General features: G+C 56.8%; 1 protein-coding gene across 2 annotated transcripts in view; it reads left to right on the top strand.

The window, feature by feature from the left end:
- Nucleotides 1-1,302: 1,302 nt before the first annotated feature.
- Nucleotides 1,303-23,864, top strand: part of CORO2B (coronin 2B) — a 125,230-nt gene continuing 102,668 nt past the window's right edge. Inside the window, exon 1 of one of the 2 annotated variants that reach the window (XM_078079162.1) lies at nt 1,303-1,629. Coding sequence is in view for 1 of the 2 variants with exons in the window: in XM_078079163.1 (XP_077935289.1) it covers nt 1,615-1,629 (15 nt within the window). In the remaining variant the exon portion in view is untranslated. The remainder of the gene's footprint in view (nt 1,630-23,864) is intronic. The other variant, XM_078079163.1, reaches the window with a different exon arrangement.

Genomic DNA, 23,864 nt, shown 5'->3' with positions numbered 1-23,864 from the left:
TGAGTGTGCTCACTCATCAGCAAAATGAAGATGGTAATTCCTTCCTCATACTCTTGCATGTAGGGTTACAGGGAAAAAATTAAAATAAAAATAGCAGACTGATCCCCGGAGCGCTCTGCAGATGCTGATTACTCTACTATTGTAGTCTACTCAGTGAGCTCCTTGAAGGCAGGTATCTGATCCCCCCTCTTCCTCCAGCACCTTCCACAGAGCAGGCGCCCAGACACCACCCGGTCCACTTGGTCTAGTTAATTGCTTTGTATAGTCGCGCGGGAGCAGGAAGCCAGCACTTCCGGGCTTGCAGGCGGGCGGTGGGGCGCGAAGATCTTTCCGCCTCCGTCTCCACTGACCCCTCCTCTTCTGAGTCTCAGCGGTTCAGTAACTGCCGAAACCGGTTCTGCTCAGGTGCTCGGGAAGGAGGAGACCTGCCGGGTCACCTTCAGGTGGTGATCCCTCAAGTCCGTCAGCAGCTCCAGGATATGGTGTGACCCGGGTCAGGATCAGTGCACCACACAGGTCGCACCTATGTTCCTGCAGAGCAGCGCGGCACCCAAGCGTAGTGTAGACACACCTAGAGCAGGGATCGTCCAATCTCGAGAAGACAGCTTTTATAACAAGGGGTTCCGTAGAGAGCTTGTGGCGACGTGGAAAGAGCGGGCGCCAGGACGACCGCCTGGAGCCAAGGATGGCTGTGTGCCCTTGTCTAAGTCACTTCCCACTCTGGTCCTCAGTTTCCTTCTCTGTGAAATTGGTTACAATGCCCGCTGGGCTAGCCAATCGCTGTGGGAATTAGATTCAAAGGACTGCTCCAACAGCCCCCTCCCGCGACCCTGTGCCGGGTCCGACGAGGCAGGGCCTGCGGCCGCCACGCCCCTCTCCGCGGCCGCGCGGCACTCTAGGCCCGGGACGGACGTCGCCAACCTCCAGGGGGCGAGCCCGGCGGGCTTCTCGGCCCACGCGGCGTCTCGGCCGTCTAGCGTGACTTCAGCAGCGTCCCCGGGCCAACGGGGGCCCCCCGAGGGCCGGAGTGGCCGCGCGCGCCCGCAGCCAGCAGGTGCCAGGTCCCGGCCTCGCCCGGACGCGTGGCGTCCGCGGGCGCGAAGGGGTTAAGGCCGCGGGCCCGGGCGCCTGGCCGGGGCTCCGGGAGCGGCGGTGTCCGGCGGCGGGCTAGCGAGCCCCAGGCGCAGGGCAGGGCAGCGGGCGGGCGTGCGCTTCCTCCTCCTCCTCCTCCTCCCTCCGCCTCCTCCTTTGTAGCGAGTTCCCGGCCCCTCTTCCTCCCCCCGCCCCCCAGCCTGGGCCCTCTCCCCCTCTCCCTTTCTTCCTGCCTCGCCTTCCTGCGGCGAAGGAGGCTCATCTATTATAAATGCACATTCGGGGCTGACATCAGCGGCGAGCTGCGGGCGAGCGCCGACGAGCGGTCCCTGCGCGCTGCCCGCCCGGAGCGCGGCCCCAGGCTCAGCAGAGCCGCCTGCGGGGCGCGGGGAGCGGGGAGCGCGCCCAGAGCTGCCCGCGCCGCGCCCGACCGCTTCCCGCCAACGCTGGGGCCCGCGGTGGACCCCGGCCGCCGCCCCCGCACGCCGCGCCCGCGCCCCCGCACCGCCCCGGAGTTTCTGCATGACTGTCACAAAGGTAAGCGCCGCTCGCCCGCCGCGCCCGGGACCCGCCGGCGCCTGCAGCCCCCGGCCTCGGCTGCGGGGGGCGCGGGGGTGTGGGCATGGGGAGGGGGCACTGGTGCCGGGAAGGTGCGGCGCGCGCCTCCTCTGCTCCCCCGGGTCCCTCCAGTCGCTCCGGCCCCCAGGGACTGCGGAGGGAAGGGGGAGGATGCCGCTTTGGCAGCCGCGGTGGTTTGGACACCATCCCTCCCGCACCGGCCCGCCCCGCGACTGCATTTTTAACCCTTGTTTAGGATGCTGCATTTTTAACCCCTGGGGAGCAGTGTTGGGCAGCTGCGTGGTGTCTCCCATTGGAGCGCGGCGCGGGGAGCGTCGCTGGCAGGACAGTGGGTGTGGGAATGGGCTTGTCGCCCTGGGGAGGCCGTCCGAGGGGCAAGTCCACCCCACCTGCCGGCCTCTGTCGCCCATCCCCTGAACTCTGGCCCCACTCCGGAGCTACTCAGTGGACAAGGCACTCCTCCAGCCTGAGGAGTTGCTACCAGGGATAGGACAGGTTCCCTGGTGACTCGCTTGAAGATGCGGGGAGGGAATGTGATAGGGAAGGGAGAGATGCGCATTCTGGCAGTCCCCATATTGGAAGAGAGTTCTTGGACTCTGGTCCAGGGGCCCAGGTTTATTGGAGAGACTTTGGGGCCCTCCCGGTTATGGAAAGCAGGCCAAGGTAGTTGCGGGAAGTGTCCAGGATTAGGAGATCAGAGGAGACCTGAGTTCACTCCCCAGCCCTACCCCAAACCCCACGGATGACCTTGGTTGGGCCCTTCTGCTTTGGGCCTCAGTTTCCTCTTGTGGAATATGAGGATGATACTGTGGATCCTGGGGATGGTGACAAACAGTTGAAGAACCAGTAAGAAGATCAAAGGTGTGAACCCACACTTTTCAGAAGGCTCTGTGAGGGTAAGGAGCTCACAGCCCGGCCTTGGCCTTAGGTTCGGCAGTCCGTGCACCCAAGGCCAGATTCCAGCAGCTGCCCACCTGGCTCTCAGAATTGGGGAGCTGGAGGCCAGCGTGGAGAGGGCAGCTTACTTGGGGTCAGAGCAGTGGACCAGATGGAGGGTCAGCTGTGGGGGTGATGGGAGGGGTGCTTCTGGCTCCTTCTGATAAGCCAGGGGCTACCAGTGCCCCCAGGAGATCTGCCTGCCATAAGACAGCTTGTCTGTTCAGGGTCTTTGGGCTCAGTGCCAAAATTGGGACTTAGAACCATTGTGGGGAAATGTGCCTGGGGGCTGAGAGTCTGCCTCAGTTTTGACTACTCCTGGCAGGGCTGCTGTGGCCCACAGTGGGTAGGATGCTTCGTGTTTTGAAATGATGCAAATGCTGTTTGGCTGGGAAGGATTATTATCATTAAGGTTATTAATGTCAAAGACACAAGCAGGCCGAGGCAGAAGAGTAATGGATGGGCCTGGATGAGAGCTAAAGCATATGAGATTTGTAATAATAGCACTGAGATTTGACTCAGTGCCTCCCCTGCGTCTCTTTATGTACATGAGCTCAGGCAGGCTTCCTTCCCAGGAGGCCTGCAAGAAAGATGTGTTCAGCCCCCTTAAAAGAGGAAGAAGCCAAGGTTCAGAGAGGTAAAGGGACTTGCTTAAGGTCACACAGCAAGGAAGTAGCAGAGCTGGGGTTTACCCTCAGATCTGTCTCAAGCTATGGCCTGTGATCTTTGCCTTCTTCTGCACTGTTGAGTACAGGGAGATTGGGTTATTCCCACAAAAGGCGGTCGCTACTTGGAGGCTCAGGCCCTGGGGTGGAGAGTCTAAAAAGGTGGGTACTTGTTGGCTAAACTCATTGACAAGCCTAGCCTCTTAGTATCTAGTGATTATTCGCTAATGCCCTCCCCTTTCCCCCATCCCCCACCAAACCCTCCTGGATGTCCCTCCTGCCCTCACCACCGTGGCATCAGTTTAAGCCAGCTCAGAGGATTAAATAAAATCCCCACCTTAATCCTAGCTTCTCTCCCCTTGCCAGCCCTTCACAGACCAGCAGTGTTCACATGGGGAGGCCTAGAAGAACAAAAGAAATGCAGGAGAGGGCCTGGGGACCCTCCTGCTGCCTGAAAACCAGCTGGAGGAGGCTTCTCCATGAGTTCTAGAAGAACCACACTGCTCTGGGAGTCTGAAGGCCTGGCCTCTGGTCCTTAGTCAGCCATGATGACCTCGGGCTAGTTACTTCCGTATCTACGCCTCTGTTTTCCCATCTGTGAGGTGCAGTAATTGGTTTCTTGGGTGTCTTGGGTCCCTTGCATTGGGCCTTGGCACAGCTTCTGCAAGGAAGTTGGCTCTGATGGAGACTGGGGGAGATCTCTGTTCTGGGGGGGGCCAGGGGTTAGTCTAGTTATAAGACAGATATGAAGAGGAACCCTGAAGAGGGTCTGGGAGGTGGGGTCACTGCTTACCAACTGGAGTGACAGACAGGGGAGGACTGGGTTAGAGCGTGAGACCCCAGCCCTGGCTGCTCCTTCTCAAGGCAAAGGTCACCCCCTTCTGGCGAGCCCCAGCTGCCTGCCCCTTGGAGTCCTCTGGGCCAGGGGTAGGTGTGGATTGCGGAGGAGATCTCTTTAGCTTAGAGGGCCTGGAAAGTGTAGAAGAGGAAACCGATGACAAGCTGCTAGATCTTCAGTAGCACTTCCTGAGAAGAGATGGGCCTCCAGTTTCCATTTACCATCCACCCTCTCACACGTACCCCAGCCCCCTTCCTTGTGAGGTGCAACTGTTAATGTTGCACCTAAAGCCCGGGCAGTTTGGAGGGACCCCTGCCCCAAATAGCACTAAAGATAAAGAGCTGCGCAGGTCTCTGGAGTGTGACCTTCCAGCCTGATGGCATGATTCCTGGTTATGACGTTTTAAACTCTTGTTTTATCGTGTGTAATTTCATAAGCTGTCTTAGTTTCTTTATGTAACGATGAGGAGAAGGAAGAAAAAAAGAAGGGATGCAGCTTCCCAGACCATAAACATCCTCAGGAGGTTAAGGCCCCACCTCCTCCCAGTTCAGTCCAGTATCCGTCCAGAGGGCAGGTGAGGGCTGAGGGAGCCAAGGCTGCTTTCCTAGTAACAGGAAGATTTTATTCTTTGAGCTCTCTGTCTGCTCTCTGTACGTCTCCTATCTCTATGCCATTTCAGTCATATGCCAGCCTAACAGCGCTTCTCTGGTTCTCAATATGTTTCTAAACTGCCATCAGTTGGAAAAACAGAACAAAATACATTAGAGTTGTGTGTAGAGTACAAGTCAATAGGCTATAAGAAAAGTCCACCAGCTATATAACGTAGGACTTTGCAACTCCTTTTGCTGCTTTGAGGTCCTTGGGAGTGATTTCCTGGCTTTTGTCCGGAGGTGACCAGAGGTGGGGCTTGTAGGTAAGGAAGGCGATGGCTTACAGTGACCGGGCTTCCTTGTTCCCGGGTGTGGCTTGTTACCTGAGATGTCAGGGCACTCAGCGCTTTCCTTGTTCCCACGGCCAGCGCCGGGGCTCAGCAGTCCAAGAACAGAGTACCCCGAGCAGCTGTAATGCCTGCTAAACCTCAGAAGGTCTTAGGAGAAGGAGTGTGGGCCAAGAGAATCCTCTAGATGCCAGCATCCCCCTGTGAACAGCCAGGTCCAGGTTCACAAGTGACATCATCGCTCATGCCCTGGTCCCTCATTCTGCAAGTCAACCTTTTCCCTCCTGCCCCTGTCCCAGCAGAGCCCAGCTCACGGATGGGAGCCCCTGGCTCCTGCTGAATGTGATGGGACGGAGGACAGTGTTGCCCTGTCCAGGGAGTTACTAGCAGGCCTTCGTTTGGCCAGGTCATGTGTCTCTAGGGCCCCTGAAGAGCGGCCTCAGAGAATAGGATGTTTGAGTCAAACCGTCCAAATCTCTCCCCTGACAAATAAGGGAACGGAGACCCAGGGAATGAATCCTAAGTTGCCTGAAGTCACTCAGCAAGTTTGACTGGAGGAGCCAGAACCTGGGTGCTCCTAACTCCTGGTCGGTGCTCCTTCCACCTGACTGCCCTGCGAGGGGGGCCTCAGGGAGGGACAGGGCTTTGGGCCCCACTCCCGGGACCCCATGCACCACCCCAGCCTGGACCGCTCGGGTCGGAGTCTCCCTCTGCCAGGGCAGCCTCTTCTCTAGTTGCAAATCTGGGGTCACGGTAGAGGGGAGCCCTTGCAACACCCAGGGTCGGGACAGGGAGGAAGGGGTACGAAGACCTTCTGCCTCCAGCTCCCAGACCAGGGTCTAGCCCGCCAGGGAGATGCCTGGACTCCCAGACATTCCACTTCCCAGCACCTCTTTCCTGTCTGGCTCTTACTGGGAGGAGAGAGGAGACAGCAGGCCTGTGACAGAGCCAGTTCGAGGGCGGAGATGTTCCCCGTTCCCCACAGAGACCCAGCTCCCAGAAACCTGGGGGGAGGGCTTCTGCCTTCCTGCCCCGGGCGCCCATCGTACCTCCTCCCTCCCCTCAGTTCTTCTTCCAGATATCTGGCATTCTCACGCAGAAGGTATGTGGCCAGCTAGCATTCACTCGTTCGCAGGGCCAGCACCCTCCGAGCTCCTAGTCTGGGCCAGGCCGTGTGTTAGGCATTAGGGTCACAGAACACCGAAGCCACGGCCCCTGCTGTCCAGGACCTCTGAGGAGATGGATGTGGAAGGAGTGGCCCGAAGCCCTGAGCTAGGAGTCTCAAGGTCCGGTGGGCACAAGCCAGGACAGGTCTGTCTCCTGCAGACTGTAAGTGCTCAAAACCTCAGCGTTTCTCCTTCCTTCCATGCTGTCTCTCCCTCCAGAGCTCTGATGAGTTAACTTTCTTCCCACCCGTGCCCCGATACCCTGTGTTCTCTGGCCCCGGGGCCATTGCTACCTTAGCCCTTGTGACAGCACGCAGAGGCATCTGGGAAGGATGGTGAGGCGCCCCGGGGCCCCCAGCAGCCCCACAGCGAGCCGGCCCTGTGGAATCGGCACAGACTTGAGCTCGGCGGGTTTGGGAGTGTGGACACTGGCTAGACCAACGGCCTGGCAGCGTCCGTCCCTGGCAGCTCAGAGATGGGGTGAGTTTTTCCATTTCTCTCCCAGCTTGGCCAGCCTGGAGCAGACATGGCCTCAGCCACTGCTGGCTCCTGGCACCCGGGGCAGATTCTGATTTGGATATGCTAGCCACAGAATTTGTCTGGTGTCCAGGAGATGAGAGAATGTGCAAATTCCCTCTGTGCCCTGCCCCCCCCTCCCCTTCCCTCTTCTCCTGATCAGCTTGTTCTGTTCCATTCCTTTGCCTGCCTGTGGCCGCTGCAGGCCCGGGCCCGGGGCGGCCTGTAGCCTGGGAAGCTTGGAGAGGCTGGTACGGAACAGGGCCTGCCAGGCAAGGACAGATGCAAATCCAGTGGCTTCCACACGAAAAGAAGCTGTTGAGAATGAGGCGCTCCTTTGTGGGCCTGGAGTGTGGGACCAGCTGCCGAGGAGGAGCCAGGCGGTGGGTTAGGGACAATGGAGGAGGAGCTACGGCCCGCCCTTACTTGCCCACCCCCGCCCCTCCCCCAAGAGGCCCCTAGAGGGACCTCCTAATTGGTTTCTGGCTGGCACCCTCCTTCCAATTAATTAACACAGCCAGGGGAGGCACCCAGCTCTGCTCAGGACAGTCCCTTTTACAGAAAACAAACACGAATCCCTTGGAGGGTCCCATGGTGAGGAGAGATCCCCCTATTTACTGATGAATAAACAGAGTCTCTGAGTGAAAATATGGCCACACCCTAATCCCAGAGCTAATATGGGTCAGAGCTGGGATGCACACCCAGACCTTCTGACTTGGAGCCAGAACCTTCCCAATCCAATCGCTAATGGTCCACATCCGGGGAAGATTAATCACCATCCTCTTAAGAATGACAGTCATGAAGCAGGCATTGGGCACACACGATGGCATTGACTCTGTGAGCCTGATTCTGTTAGCACACAGTCCCATCTTCCAGAGGCTCAGTGAGGGTAAGTGACCCGCTCTGGGTCGCAGCTTTAGTGGATGGGGGAGTGGGTGGGGATCCGTCCCCGCGCCGTCAGACTCCAGAGCGCACGGTCGTCTCATTTCCAGGACTCTATTCTGACCACCTGCCCCCGGCAAGGCAGAGGGCTCTTGTCTGTGGGTCTGGGGCCCAGGCGCCAAGGTGTGCTTGACAAATGCTGCTTGCCTTGAGGGTGACACCCGTGGCCGTGTTCTGCTTGGGCTTCTGGTGGCCTTTGCTGGAGCTGGGAGCCACGTAAATAATTTGGGAAAAAATGTGAGCTGAGTGAGTGAGGAGAAGGGCACCCTGCACGTGGTGTCTGAGCTCAGCCAGGCCTCTGAGGCAGGGTGGCCAGCCCAGGGGGCGAACAAGTGTCACACCTTCTCCGTTTCCACGAAGCTAGCTTTGTGTAGGGAACACGGGTCTGTGGTCCAGGCCTGCAGCCCTCGCCCTCTTGAATGTGCAAATTCCCTCTCTGCCCAGGGTGGGTGGCCCCCTCGAGATGGCCCCTGATTACGAGGGGGGTGCTGGTGGCTAAGAATGCCAGCTTTAGAGCCAGACAGATGGCACTGTATCATTTACTTGCTGTTTGTTCTCGGGCAAGTTGCCTAACCTCTCTGAACATCTGTTTCCCCATCCATTAATTGGGATTGATAATAGTAGCACTTAAAAGGATTATTATAAAGATTAAATGAGCTGATTCGTGTGAAGCACTTACCACATGCCTGAGTGTTCGCCATTCACGTCGGGAAGACAGAAAATTAAACAAATGCTTACAATGAGTGTCCTGGGGTTCATGAAATGAGAAGTACGGGGGAACTCTGGGAATAACAGCAGAGAGCCTGACCTAGTCAGAGGGGTGGGGAGGTGACTTTTAAGCTGATTCGAGAAGGATGAGTAGGAGGTAGCAGGTGAAAGGAGAGGAGCTGAGGAGAGGGTAAGAGGTGGAGGGAACAGCACAGGAAGATGCCCGGAGTCAGAAACCGTTCATCAGGAATGCTTCCTGCACCCGGCGTCTGAGAGCTCAGCACGTGTATAAGCTCGTTTTATGCTCCGACGGACTTTATGGTGCTCTCCCCACTTCAGGAATGAGGAAGCGGGCACAGAGAGGCCAAGTAAGCTGCAAAAAGTTGCCCAGCGAGGCAGATTAGAGGCTGGTCCAGACCCAGGCTTCCTGACTCTGGCACTCTCCTCCTCCTCCTCTCTGCAGCTTCCTGATCAGGGGAGGATGGCTTTTCTGTGGGCCATTCTTAGACTTGACCTGGGCAAGATGAGTATGGAGGTGCCATGTTCCGTTGTCCAGCCCCTGCTGCCCCTCACAGAGCCTCCCAGGGCTGTATTTGGAGGGCAGGGCCCCTCCTGGCTTGCAGGCAGCTCCGGGGAGGGGTCATTTATTTTTCCAAAAGGAAATTTTGCTCTGGCAGGGAAATTTCCACCTTATATTTTTACCGGGCCCAATTATAACCATTTTTAGTCTTTAAATCTTTCTGATTATCTGGATTGGGCTGCGGTCTTTAAAGTAAAACTGTAGGACGTCTGGGTGGCTCAGTGGGTTAAGCGTCTGCCTTTGGCTCAGGTCGTGATCTCAGGGCCCTGGGATGGAGCCCAAGTTGGGGGCTCCCTGCTCAGTGGGGAGCCTGCTTCTCCCTCTCCCTCTGTTGCTCTCCCTGCTTGTGCTCTCTTTCTGTCAAATGAATAAAATCTTTAAAATAAAATAAAACTATAGGGATATATAGAGTGAACTTGCCCCCGTGTGAGACCGAGGAGACCGTGGAGGCTCCAGTTGCGCAGACAAGGGGATGTGGGGAGGCTCTCCCTGGGTGGGTGCTCACACTCATTCCTGGGAAGAAGCCCCACGCTCAGGGTTCGACTCCAGAGCTGTCTGAGGTCATGTGATCCAGCCCCCTGCCTCCGTGGCACCCCACAATTTCTAGGAACTCAAGAATGACTCCTAATCTGAATTTAGATCCATTTAATAAATACTAGTTTGTTAGGAGGCCGATCCTAGCCTTTCACCAGGCGTTAGGTCCCTGCTTTCAGGAAGCTGACCGTGAAATGAACAGTACCAACAGAAGGAGCCGACCTTTCTAGAGTGCTTCTATACCAGGCTCACAGAAAGTGTTTCGTACGTATTTCCTAACTCAGTCTTCATGTACCCTTACTGCTCCCCTTCCACTAGGTGCAGAAACAGAGGCCCAGAGAGGGAAGGGAGGTCACTTACCAAGGTCACAAAGCTGGTGAGTGGCTGAGCCTGCCTTCCAGGCCTTTCTTGCCACTCAGTCGGGCTGATAGGAATGACCCTGAGACCTGTGGCCAGAGCAGGGGATCTGGAGACAAAAAGACTCAGGCTTTGCTCTTGCCTCTGCTCCGCCCTGTGTGACCTTGGGCTAGTCCCTCGATGTCTCTGAGCCTCTGTTTTCTCATCTGTGAAAAGGGAGTTAGCGCTCTGCCTCACTAGGGCCCTGGGATCTCTAGTGAGGTTCTCTGTAGATGTCACACGGGGGCGGGGGGAGGGTGCCGTTTAGTGTCTGTAATTCACACCCCTCCCGCCCCCTCCTACCACCAGTGTCCCGCGGCCTTGGGAGTTAGACAGTCCATCCAGCAGCTAACCCCCTTCTCCCCTGCTGTGGTCCCGACCGCAGCACTGTTTCACACCGTGTCGGCAGAAGACACCAGCTCATCTCTCCCAAACACCCTTTATCTGTTTGTACTCTGTCAGCCCAGTTTGGGGCAGATGAAAAGTTGCTTTTCCCTCTTCCTGTTCTATTTCGGCTGTTTTAATATGCTTGGGACAAATAATCTGGCTATAAGAATTGGGTGTCCTGCTTTCGTTTGAAAAGTGAGACACATAAAGCCTCTAAACCTTGATGTGTATCATCCTGCATCCCCGCAGGCCCGAGCTCCCTGTGGGAGGTGGGGGGGCAGTTGGTCTCAAAGCATAGTCTTGCCCAAGTCTCTGGGCAGAGAGACCCAACCCCTACCGGCAAATGACCTTGGCCTTTCCTCCAGATACATCCTGGTGCCCCTGAAGCTCAGACCCACTTTTCCTTGGAGTTTATGGAAAGGAATATCCTCTGCTAGCTTGAGGGATTTGCAGCAGACCGTTTAAACACCTGAGCATGACTTCAGAACTAACGGGCATGATGATCTGGGATCTGGGGGAGTTTCCAGGACATGAACAGCTGATGGAAAAGGAAGGTGTTGGGGGGAGGGGACAAGAGGATTTAATTCCTGCAGTTTTGGTGTAGCTTCATGAGGAAAATGCTATTCACAGCTGCCCTGCTGACCTCCTGGTGAGAGATCCCTTTGCAGGAATGCCTGGGGGAAATTCGGGATTCTGAGAAGTTTGGAATTCTGGGAAAGGGGATTTCTGTGTACCTGAGGGTCCATCTGATAACTTTTTATTATCACAAATGTGTCCTCCAAAGACCCCAGGGCTGCTTTCCTGCCATCCTCATTATAGCGTGTGAGAACAAACTCAGGTTGTTACGGACTGAGGTTATTTCAGGGTCCGAATTGTCCTGTTAAATTGGCCTTTTAGGGTTCGGATCCAGGTTAATTCCCCCGTTCTCAGAGCTCCCGTCCTGCCCAGCCTCCGCTACACCAGCCGCAGGTAAAGGCCCAACGAGTTATGTAGCTATGGGGATTGACCTTGCCTCCTTGACTTGACTGTGAGCTCGCTGAGGCCAGGGATGATGTCTGATTTTGGGGGTGTCTTTCACAGTACTCGTCAAAGGCGTGGTGTAGACTTTGGGGTACCTGGTGTGAAATACAAGGTTGGGTGGGATTTTGAGGAAGCTGAAGCTATTCCCTATATGTTGCTGCTGCCTGGGCTAAATCCTTACTCCTGTACATCGTGGACCCCTAGAGCTGGAAGGAACTCTGAAGAGATGTAATGGGATCCCCTGTTTTGCAAAGGAGAAAATCAAGGCCCCAGAAGGTTTACTGAAGGGGGCGCAAGCAGCCGAGCAGGAAGTGGGGCTCCCTCTGGTTGATGGCAGGTTCAGGCTGGGTGAATTTCAGTTCAGTGGGTTTTTCTCGGCTTCCGGTAGAAATCAGGCCAAGGACTGATTCAGAAGTTGGTGGTGGGGGAAAGTTCTAGAAAGGAACCTTGAAGAGCTTTGCCTAGCTGGCAGGGAGCACCCGAACGGAGAGGCTCAGCTCCCCAGGTAACCAGCCAGGAGCACCCCGCCTAGTCGTGGCCGTGGCCGTGGTCATGGCAGAGGCAGGAGGAATGCGTTCTGAGGCTCCTTCTGCTTGGCCACGGGGCTGTGATCCCCGAGATCTGGCCGCCAGGTACCCAGTGTACCAGGCTGTCACCCTGGCCGCTGCAGAGGCCCACGACCCCCACTCTCCCTCCTGGAAGCCAGCCCTCCTGGCACGCTGGGCTGCAGCCAATCTCTCCCTCCTTTGTTTCTCTGAAACCATTAGAAGGGCCTCTGGGTTGGGAGCCTGGGTTGCTAAGAGCTTTCCTCTGGCCAGACCTTATCACGGCTTGAGAAGTCTCCCAGCAAAGTTTTCCCTGGAACTCTGGCTTGGAGGGAGGGAGGGAGGGAGGGAGAGTGGGTGGAGGGAGGGAAGAGAGGGGGCCCAGGAGCGGCAAACAAAGCCACCCCTCTGCGGGCCCCTGGGGAACCAGTGGGCCTTTGCTTTCAAAGAGCAACAGGAATGATGCTCTCCCCCGAGCCTGCCCCCCATACCAAGTGTGTCACATCTGGGATGGGCCCCACGACTCGAGCATTACCCCACTTCACGGAGGGGGAGAGCCAGCCCCAGAGAGGGCGGCACTCGCCCTGGGTGCCACAGTGGGGGAGGGTGGACCCCCAACCTGCCCCAGTGTGTCTGACTTGCTCCACCCCGTGGGCCCCTGGCCGGACAATGGGGGCCGATTGTGCTGTGTGATTGCTTTTTTAAGATCACCCTCCCAGCACCATGCCCAGGATTCAGTTCCTCTGGGCCTTGGATGAATTCCCCCAGGAGGGGTAATACCTTACTTAAGTAGCTGTCACGGACTGGACCCGGCCTGCCATAGCAAGACCGGAGAATAATGAGACTCTACTCGGGAGAGGTTCCTGAGGAGGAAAGTGAGGCAGGAGGTGGGGGGGCCAGGGAGCCGGATTTGCCAGGGGAACGGGAGTCGTGCGGATGGCCGTGGTTCTGTGTACCTCTCCACCCTGGCTGCCTTGCTCTCCTGACCACTGACCACCCCCCTCCCCTCGCCCCTAAATCAAATGAGGCCCTAGATAAGTTCGAGCGCTTGTGTGCTAGGCCCGAAGCACAGGCGCCAGGCATGCAGGGATGCACTCAGGCCGTCCTCTTGTCAGGGGGACCCCCGTCCAGTGGGGGGAGACAGGCTGCCCGGCAGGACACGCGCTGCAGGGATGTGGCAAAGGAGGGGCTGGTGAGCAGCGGTGTGGGAGGGCAGGGATGCGTGCACCGAGCTCTGAAGCCATGGGGACAGACTGGGGAGGCCAGGCAAGGTGTCCAGAGGAAGAAATCGTAGCTCAGTCTCCAAGGACGAGTAGGCAGAGACACCTGAAGAGGAGGGAAGGGCATTCCGGGGAGAGGGGGAGGCATGAACAAAGTCATAGAAGGGGGACACGGGTTTGGCTTATTCTAGGAGAGGCAAGAGTTGGGTGTGGCTGGGTGGAAAGGGTAGGGTAAGGAGTGGTGAAACAAAGCTGGAGGGGCAGGGGGAGCAAGGGGGGGCTTGGTGGAGGCGCGAGGTGCCCGGGCAGGGTTGTAACAGGAGTGACATGATCCGACTTGCCCTTTAGGTGGTCTGCTCTGACCCAACCCCAGAGGCAGAGAGTGAGTGGACAGTCCCAAAACCTGGGTCCCAGCCAGGTGGGGGCAAGGGGTTTCGGGCCCCCAGCCCGGATCCCCTGCAGGTATCTCTCTATGCCTGGGAGTGAGCACTTCCCGTGCCCCTCTCCCCCTCCCAAGGAGATACCCCTGGCGGGACCACTCCATGGTACTGGCCTTTCCCATCTGCTGCCTGGGGCTACCAGGAAGGTTGGCTCTGGGAGTTGAGAAAACAGAAGGAGGGGGCAGAGGGCCATAACTCTCCTGCTGGGAAGACGAGAGAAGACCATTGCAGCTCCTGCCCAAACCCCAGCTCGGATGCTGTGTGACCTTGGGTCAGTCACTTCCCCCCACTCTGGTTGGGACTCAGTTTCCTAGCTATCTAGGGTAACATCACCTGGTCCAAGGCTGGGTGCAGGAGGGAGCTTACGGATGTACTTACTCCCTGTAGCTGCCCAGCCCCAGGCCCTGCCCCATCTTCCTCCCTCTGAGCCACGTCCTCTAGTGCATGCACACACACGCACACACACACTCCAGACTGCCAAAGTCGTGAACAGCTAACAAACTTGGGCATTGATGGGACACCTGGGTGGCTCAATCGGTTAAGCATCTGTCTACGACTCAAATCATGATCCCAGAGTCCTGGGATCGAGCTCCGCATCGGGCTCCCTGCTCAGCGGGGAGTCTGCTTCTCCCTCTCCCTCTGCTGCTTCCCCGGCTTGCGTTCTCTCCCTCACTCTCTCTCTCTCTCTCTCAAACAAATAAATAAAATCTTAAAAAACAAACAAACGTGGGGGTTGAGGATCAGAGTTTAAGTCCTGGCTCTGCCACAGCTTTGCCCTGTGACTTTGAGCAAGTCGCTGAGCCGTTCCGAAACTTTGTGCTTCTTCCCTGCCATTTGGTGTAAACCTCAGCCCTTCCCGCACCAGGGAATTCTATGAGTTGGCCTTCTCCACGTTGCTTCCATGTACCCACCTGTGCTGACTCTGCCTCCCTCAGCCCGAGAGCTCTTCCTTGATGAAAATTCTATCCACTTTTTACTGGTGACCGGGGGTGGGGTGGGGTGTAGTATTTATTAACTGGGACAGGGCGCAAGAGAACCTTCTGGAGTGATGGTCGTCAGGTGAATGTATGCATGGGTAGAAATTCTTCAAGCTGAACACTTAAGATTTGTGCACTATGGGCACGTTGGATATATTCTAATATATGAATATTTTATTTTCTTAGACGAAATAATTATTGACTTATTATATTTACTTGTTAATAATCCAAAATTAATATTTAATATATTTGCATTTGATTTGTAAAGCAAGTGGAAAAAAGATCCTTCCCGGCTCTCTGGCTCAAGCTTCATTCCTCTCCATCCGCTCATAGATTCATTGCCTCTACAGATGTTTGTGCTCCGGGCAGCCCAGGCGTGCAGAGGTGCGTGTCCTGCATGGGAGCTCAAGGGTGCAGAACCTTCAGTGGCCCCACATTGTCAGGAGCGGTGGTTCTCCACGCTGGCTGCACGTCCCCTGGGGACATTTAAATGCTTGCCCCCAGGGCCGGCTTTGCAGAATTGTGACCTGTGCGACGCTTGGTTTAATGTTCTGCTGATACTGTCTTGAAACTCTTTATGCTTTTTGATCAAGTCGCTGGTCCTTTCTGCACCCCCCACCCTTTGCCCAGAACAATAGAATCAAAATCGCTGGGAGGTAGGGCGCAGGCATGAAGATGTCTTTAAAGCTGAATTTCCTTCCAGAGTAATATCCAGAGGCAGCCCTCATCCTCAGACACCTGGCTCTCTAGACGCTTGTAACTGACTTGGGACGCTAAGACCTCACACGTGAGGGTGTCCCAGGAGCAGTTTCCAGGTGGCAGCAATCCACGAGGAAGCTCGGGGAGGCGAGGGGGATCGTTGCGGCGGGGTGGGATGGTCAAGGAAGGCTTCAAGGAGGAGGTGGCTCACTCGCCATCCTGCAAATGGGAGAGGAGAAAAGGCAAAGGCAGGTAGCAAGAAGGAAAGGGAAGGACTCATCTAGGGGAAGGGAGCAAGCAGGCTCACTGCGGTGTGACTTGAGTGGAGGGAGGTGTAGTTGGGAAGCTGTGGGGCGGGATTGGGAAGCATGGGAAATGACAGTCTGAGAAGTCAGAATCCTGTCGGCAATGGGGAGCCGCTGAATGTTCTCTGCCCAAGAATAATGTGCTCCATGAACAACTGAAGGAATAAACAAAAGGAGGGTGTGGGGGAGCCCTAGGGGGGCTGGCCCGCTAAATTGTGGAGGTGGCCAGCCAGAGCTCTGGTCCACCTGTTCTTGGAGGCTCTGTACCCCTGCCCCATGGATGGTGCCTGTCTGAGCAGGAACCTCGTGTCCCCTGCGCTGTGATCCGGGCAGCAGCGACTGAAGCGTCCCCAAGAATAACAGATGCTGAGCAGACTATGTTCTCCCATTTCTAGGGACAGCAAGTGGTAGGTGGGTGGGGGGGGGCACTTCTGGTGAAAAACGGCGCTGTGCTCTCCCGCTCCCACCAGGTTCCCCAACCCAGGTGGGTACCCTGTGCAGGAAGGTGGCTGTCCCTGCCATCCTGTATTTCCCATGGCCCCTGGGGGACACTGCAGGGGTGTGTGGGGGGGTGAGGGTCCTTCCTGAGTCAGAGGAGCCCCCATTTCTGAGTGGCCTGCAGCAGAGCAAATACAGATCTGTTTGTTTCTCAGCCTCCTGAAATATTTACGCAGGAAGATGAGAAAGGGGTTCTGTTTATTGAATGTATCCTCCAGGGAAGAAGCCACAGGGAACGGGCTGCTTCCCGTGTCTCAGAGCCAATGAGCAGAGAAGGAATTTCTTTGGGTTTGAAGCCAGACAGAGCCTGTGTGCTTGCAGAAGGAAGGAGCTGGGGGGATTTCTGGAGGGGACAGAAAGCCCTCTCAACCTCCTGCCTCCGGTCCCAGGAAAGCCGTTCAGCACATGCTTTCCTGGTGACTCCAAATAATAACAACTGAAATCTCAGCCTAGTTTCTATCCTGGGCTCTGCCTCTACCATGCTGTGTGACCTTGGGCAAGTTGCTTAACCTCTCTGGGTCTTTGTTTCCAGCTCTGAAAAGAGAGAGGTATCAATCCAGTTCTGTCTGTCTCTTGTCAGTGTTTGGAGAGTCAGATGAGCTGTGGAATGGGTAGGAAGGAATGGAGGGAGCATTTTACCCTGCAAAAGTCCCAGCTATGCAGTGTTCAAGGCCAGAGAACGGACAGGAGGCAGGACTGATCAGCCAGCCCGGCCGGCAGCCTCAGCTGTGGCCTGTGGGATCAGGCCAGAGGGAATGCTCCCAGGACCAAGGCCCACCCTGGGACCCCTTCCCTCCTTCCTCCTCCAGCTGAGTCCCGCGGCATGTGTCCCTGAGAACTCTGGCAGGATTTCCTCCCAGGAAGGGGACACGGCTGTCCGGTTTCTATCCCCTGGGAGTTTCAGGCACCAAGGAGCAAGGCTGCACTTCTCCCTGACAATGGGACTGGCCTTGTCTTCAGCCATGAAAGTCTGCATGCAGCTCTGCACCTCGGGCTTCGTGGCAGGCCCCAGGTCATCTGCTGTCCTCACTCCAGAGACCAGGAGCCCTGTCCCCACTTTGGCCCCTGGGGCAGGGCTTCAGAGGCTTCTCCCAGGGCCGGGGTTCTGTTCCCAGCTTCATTACTGGCTTGTTGTTCCTGTGTCCCATGGGGGGCCTTATAAGAGGTCATAGTCCATAACAGCGTTAGGATTAGAACATTCTGAATCCGAACACACAGGACCATCCAGTAAGCACCGGCTGCGTGCCAGGTGACAGCACACAGCAACACCAGGGAACGAAAGAGAAAAGGGCCCTGCCCTCAGGGGACTGGCCCTGGAGGCTCTGGAGACAGGACAGAAAAGAAATATATAAATATTAGGATGTCAGGGGGTGGTAAACGCTAATAAGAAAAGTGCTTTGGGCCCAGGGGCAGAGCAGTGGGCGGAGCTCTTGTAAATAGGGTGGCTCTGAAAAGGGGATGTGGGGGCCCAGAGAGGAAGGAGGGGAGGGATGGAGCCACGTCAATCTGGGAAGACCTTTCTGGCTGAGAGCAGCAAGCTCAAGGCTCCGAGGAGAAGGCCGCCTATCACTGAAGGCACAGCCAGAGGCCCTCGTCCGGGGCAGTGTGAGGGGCGAGGGTCAGAAAGGAGGCTGAGGCTGGGTCTGGGTCACACTGAGTCCTCCTCCCTCCCACAGGCTGGCACATGCTTCCTGCTCGCTAATGTTTGTTGACTGACTGCTTGAGAATGACCGCTCAGGGGAGGCAGGAGAGGAGGCGGGCAAGGCTGGAGGTCGAGAGCCCAGCAGCCTCGTTGAGCTGTTGAGGGTCTGAGCCAGGGCAGAGGCAGGGGCACGGGGACGAGGACTCCCCAGGCTTGGTGACCGGGTGGGAGGAGAGGCAGATGTCCGCCAGCTATTCCCGCAGCTGCTTGGAGGAGAGCAGGCTCCACACTTCATGGGGCATGACCACAGGGGGCTCCCACTCCCCCTGCCACGACGGGTCCCCTGAGCCAGCCCAGCCCCTGGTCTGGGGCCCGTGGAGCAAAACCAGAGCCTCACATCCCGCCTGCCCTCTTGAGGATGCTCCAAGCTGGGCTGCGTCCTCCCGCAGGGCCGGCTGGGCTCGCGGACGTCCTCGGGGGCGGCCTCCCCTACCAGCCTCACCTGGCGTCCAACCTCATTAGTATTTTGAGCAGAAGCATATTTATTTTTTCCCGCGGGGAATTGGTGCCCTGCTCATTTCAAATGGAGTAAAACCAAAGAGCAATTAAGAGGCTCAGCCGTCTCGGGTCAAGGAGAAGGGAGGAGCGAAGTGAGGTGGCTGCCTTGTGGGCTGCCGGGCACCTCTGTTCCGGGTTGGCCAGGGTTTGGGTGGCAAGGAGGGAGGTGCTATAGGATTTGAACTCACCAGTAACAAAGTACTAATGATCAGTGTTTACTTGGTGCTGAGCATGTGCCAGGGACTATGCTAACTGCTCTACGTGCATCTCGTAGCCTTCTTTAAACAGCCCGTGAGGCAAGGCGGGTGGCCATGGGGTGCTGTTATGTCCATTTTATGGATGAGAAAACTGAGGCTCAGAGAGTTATGTAGCGTGTTCCAGGTCACACAGCTGGTAAGCTGATGGAGCCAGGGTTCTAACCCATCCCCGATGCACTGGCCCTTTAGCTGCCTGGCCGTTTTGTCCCTCAGAAATAGTGCATTTAACCCACGGCTTCTCCCTGATTTCTGTTTCCCTCCCATCAAGGAAGAAAAAGGACGAAACAAACAAAAAGCTCTGGGTTGTGGCCAACCCTGCCCCTCTCCCAGGGGCCTACAGTTACACCCATTGCTCTGGGTGGGCCTGGGGGCAGCAGACCTGTCGGAGGGCCATCGTGGTGGTCCGGGCAGGAGGCCTGAGCCGGCCAGGTGGTAACGGTGAGGGCCGGAGAGGAGACAGGACATGGGGTGACGATTTGGAGGTGGAGGCGGGTAAGAGGTGGAAGTCAGTGGGGCACTGGGGTTCCTGGGAGGAGCCAGCTCCGGTCAATGGCCATGTCCCAGATCCAGCACCCCCAGCTGGACCAGCTACCTGTTCCACAGACTTGGCCCTGAGAGCATTTCCAGTTTCAGAAACTCAGAGCCCCCAAGGCTGAAGCTCCGGAGGAAGGGGACAGTCAGCTGGAATTGGGGTGTCCTGGCTCCCGGGGAACTGAGCTGGGTTCCTGGCCAGAGAGAGGGATGGGGGAGGGGGCTGGGAGGGAGAGAGAGAGAGAACAAACAGGAAGTTTTGCCTTCTCTGCTTCTCTATCTTGCAGGGTCAGTGATTTTGCTAATAGCAACCTCCTGGATAAAACTGATCCAATTTTCTCAGGATAGGAGGCCTGCTTTAAAAAAAAAAAAAAAAAAAAAGCCTGGACTTTAGAGAAGCCAGGTGGAGGCAAGTCCCTGGCAAGCGTCCCTCCCTGGAGCCTACCAGGCCCGGGGGCCTCTCTGCTGTCTCTCCCCAAGTCCTGCAGCAAACCCTCCCCTCTCCCTTCCCCTCTTTATGTGGGGCTCCTTGCTGGGCACCCAGGGGCTCATCTGTCACCTGGTCTGTGCCTAGAGCGCTGGGGGTTTTGTGCAGGAGCCTTGCTAGGAGTAAGCTCCCATTCTGCCTGGAACTTCTGGAAGCTTTGGAAAGGTGACGCTGCTTGAGGGATGCTGGGGGACGGGAGCTAGGGCGGCCCTGCTCTGAGCCTGTCCTGGCTTTAGGCCTAAGCTGGCCTGGGCTGCCCCAGATCAGGGGAGGGGGGAAGGAAGGAAGTCCTACGAGCCTGTACTCCTGGAGTCCGTGGTCCACCTGGGTGGCAGGATTCTTTGGCTTCCCACTGCCCAGGCCGCTCAGCTGGGTGTTCAAAGCCTTCCCTCTCTGACCACGTTGACCTCCTTGGCTCCTGCCCAGACCCTGCCCTCTAGCCACATTGGTGTGCTTGCTGCCCCCAAATTCAACTTGTGCTTTTCTGCTTCCTGTACCCTGAAGGCCTCCTGATCCCCGCTTTCAAGGCCCAGCCAAAATGCCAACACCTCCTCCACGGAGCCTTCTCTGATCTCTCGTCAACTCCAAACTCTGTCCTTCTCCTGTCACGGCTGTGCTGAGAGTGTGATAGTTGAAGATGCCCTTCCCCCGCTGCCAGAGGGCAAGCCCCCCTTGTCCTGAGTGGGAGGGAGCGTGCGATGCCACGGATCCCATGACGCGTTTCTTGTGCCTGGCCCCGGATATGTTTGAGTAGAGATTTTTGAATGACATATTTGAACTTTGCACAGAGAGAAGAATCTATTCTGTGCATGCAGCAAGACTTCAGCCACGTGAGATGCATTTGTTGGCAAATCTATCAAAGGGTGCAGAATAAAGCTTCCCAACCCTGACCCCGGAAGGGCCTGGGACAGATAGAGGGAGCTTATTCTTCTTTTTTCTCCCATCCCCCCCTCCACACACACACTGCTAGCAGCTTGTGCTGCCCTTGATGAATTCTAAAGGGTGGAAGTGCTCCCCAGGGCCTCCCAGACCTCCCGCCCAAGAGAGGCGGTGGCCTGGTGACCTCCTAACAGCAGCGTGCTCTCCCAGGGGCTCTGCCGTCCCCTGGGAGGCTGCCATATGCTTTCCGGACATCCGGGTCTCATTATGCTCCGACTCAAAAATTCATCTTGTCTAATTGTGCTCGAGGCCTGAGTGAATTCAGGAACTCTTACCCAGGCTCTGTGGGCCAGGAGTTTCCATGGCAACAAGGGATGCGTTCTAATGAGCTGCGTCCTTGGAGACTGGCTAGGGGGTCTCCGCCTGTCCCTCCATGTAGACTGCTGCTGTCCCTGCTGCTTGGCGGAGGCCCCCTCCACCCGGGACCCAGGGCTTGGGGGAGGGGATGGAGGCAACCTCTGCAGACCCCTGGGATGGAATCCACAATCCCCTGCCCGAGCCACTGGGGGCGCAGGGATAAAAGACACTCAGATGATTTCAATCTCAGCCTCATTGCAGGTCAGGGGGGTTTTCCTTCCTCCACAAATAAACACCCCTTCATCTAACACACACACGTATGTACCCCAAATTCCATTGCTTTGAATGCCGTCTGTTTTGCAAACTTTCTAAAATGTGGAAGTTGCACTCCTTGAAGGCCCGGCTCAAAGGCCGCCTCCTCCAGGAAGCCTTCCTGGAAGCTGTCTCCCAGCCCCCTTTGCCACCGTGCTTGGTCTGTGCCTCATGCATGTTTTTTAGCACAGTTGCCCAGGAATGGACTTGGCCCAGTATACACCAGGTTCACTTCATACCAGGTGACAAGCTCCTCCAACTCAGGCCACCCCCTGCCTTCCGCTCCGGAGCTTCAGATGTGGCGCCCCCAGGGGGCTCAGACGGAGAAGGGGGTCTTTGCTACAGCCTCTCTCTGCCCTCAGTCCCACCCTAAGGCCCACGCCTGGGAGCTTCTCTGCTGACGTAGCCCCCAGGGCCTTTGGAGACCCTCCTGTCTCCCATGACTATAGTGACGGCCAGGGGACAGCCCCCTGCCTTTCCCACCTGAGGAAGAAGGGATGCCCGGGCCTTCTGGGAAAGAGTGGGAGCGAAAAGGAGACTAGAAGAAATGAAGATGGCGAGCAGGGGACAGCCCTGGCCCCACGCCCAGCCTCCTGGCTGCTGGTCCCCCACAAGGGAAGGTTAGTGTGGGAGGAGGGCTGGGGGGCAGAGATGCAAACCCAGCGATTTCTCCACATCCACCGCTCTTGCTTCTCGTCTGTCCTGCTGACTCCCGGTTTCCAGAAGCGACCTGGAGACAGAGGAATGAGAGGAGAGGAGGCCACCCGTCCGCCTTTTAATTAAAAGGGCCAGGACACCTCTCAGCCAGCCTTTCGGGCTGTGACACTCTGTGATGTGTGGGTCTCCCTCGAGGGATGGGGCAGTGGGCAAGTCTCTGGGTGTGTGAATGGCTGACAGATAGTAGAGATTTAGAAATCTATCCCGAAAGCGGAGTCTTCTGCTTGCTCCTCCATACCCACTCCCCTGAAGGCTGAGCTGTCCTGGAGCTCCTGCTGTGTGCCAAGCCCTGGGCCAGGCCCTAGGGATGCAGCGATGGATGAGGAGCTTCCCTGGCCGGCCTCCAGGGCTGCGGGGAGGGTGGTGGGGCCTGCCTGTCCCTGGGCCTTCCTTCAGCCAACATCCCCAGAGCGCTGTCTGTGTGCTGTGCCTTTGGGTGAGTACCGAGGATAAAGCAGTGAACGTGGCAGGGGACAGTCAGGGGCAGTGGGGGGGGGGCGGGCGGTGAGGAGCGCAGGGTCTGACCCTCACAGCCCTGGGTGCGGAACGTAGGCTGAGGGAAGCACGAGGGGCCCAGAGGAGAGCCGCTGACACAGTCGAGGGGGATCGGAAGGCTGGCCCGAGGAAGTGGCTCTGGAGCAGACACCCCAAAGGAGGAGGAGGATTTGGCCCAGTGATCAGTTGGGCATTGGGACCGACCAAGGGAGAGGAAATCAGCACGTGCAAAGGCCCGGAGAAGAGAAACAGAGGCCCCTCGGAACAGGAAGGAACTGAGTGCATCCGGGGCCTAGATGTGCCATGCTGGGGGCCCAGGCCAAGGAGGACCCCCATAATCCAATTCGCGAGGACCACAGACTTGATCCTGAGGGCAGAGGAGGGGAATGACACTGGATTTAGGCTTCAAAGGGCCACTCTGGCATATATTCCTTTATGATTAAAAAATAAAAAAGATCCCCAGTTTTTCACATCAGGTCACTCTCTGTGCTGTGAGGGGAAACCAGCGAGAGGCAAGGAGGGTATCGCAGCGATGGGATCTGTGGCCCACGTTAGGCTCTGACGGCGGACGCACGCACGCTCCAGCTGGATGTTTCCATACAGACATTTCAGGCCACTCGAGAGATGAGCATAAGGGCTCTCACCGCCCTTTAGAATATGTGCCTTGAACTCCTGTCCGTCCTGTCTGTCCCAAGTTAAGCAGGCTCCAGCTGTCCTCTCCATGGTTCCCAGGGCTCTTACTGCCCTGGTGGGTGGGGGTCCTGTGGTTTGCCTGCTCTGGGGTGTCTCCTCCTTTTATTGCCCCTTGTGGGGGAAGGATGGTAACTTTGGTTTTTACAGCTCTCCACTTCAGTGAAGGGAGGTTCAGGGAGATAAGCAATGCCCACCTTCTTCCTCTCCAAGAACACAAAGAAGCAATTCCTTTCTGTTTTCTAGGAGAAATATTTCATGGAAGCAGACCTGTTTCTTGTACGAATCTTGCACACACATAGTTATTTCTCTTGTTGGGACGTGTGTAATTTTATTTGGGGGAGGGGGCACAGAGTTTTGCAATCCCTTGCTTAGAAACACCTGCCCCATTGGATTAACACCCGTTTCCCTTGAGCAGGAGGGCACTAGAGAGCCCCCTGCCCAGGGTGGGTTTGGGATGGAAGGTGACAGATGGCAGGTGGCCCGGGCTTAGGGACAGAGGAGGCACGTCAGCCGCTTTAGGATGCAGAATTGTCGCTCCCTCCTGTGCATTGGTGCACCATCAAAGTCCCAGGGCCAACGAGTGCCCGGCTTCTAGCAGGTGATGCGTTACTAAACTAGCTGCCTGGTGGCTCAGGGGCTGACCAAAGGAATGAATGAGCTGAATGAATGAATGAATGGGAGGATAGCACAGAGTGGTGAATGTTGGCCTGGAGCCTCCAGATAATCATAATCCAGTTATAGAAAAGCATGCTTGTGGAGGATGCTAATGTGAGGCAGGATTGGATGAGCCACGGGGACAGTGCAGGGTCACCCAGATGTCAGCAGTCTACATCTCCCAGAGCAGAGCCAGGTGCACATAGTGTATTGAAGTGATTATCCCCGCCCCCCCATTCATATGTGGAAACCCTAACCCCCAATGTGACTGTATTTGGAGATGGGACCTTTAAGGAGATGAT

This window comes from Halichoerus grypus, chromosome 8 (genome assembly GCF_964656455.1).
Source record: "Halichoerus grypus chromosome 8, mHalGry1.hap1.1, whole genome shotgun sequence".
Classification (NCBI taxonomy): domain Eukaryota; kingdom Metazoa; phylum Chordata; class Mammalia; order Carnivora; family Phocidae; genus Halichoerus; species Halichoerus grypus.
Note: the sequence above shows the minus strand (reverse complement) of the source record. Positions and strands in the feature narration are given on the sequence as shown.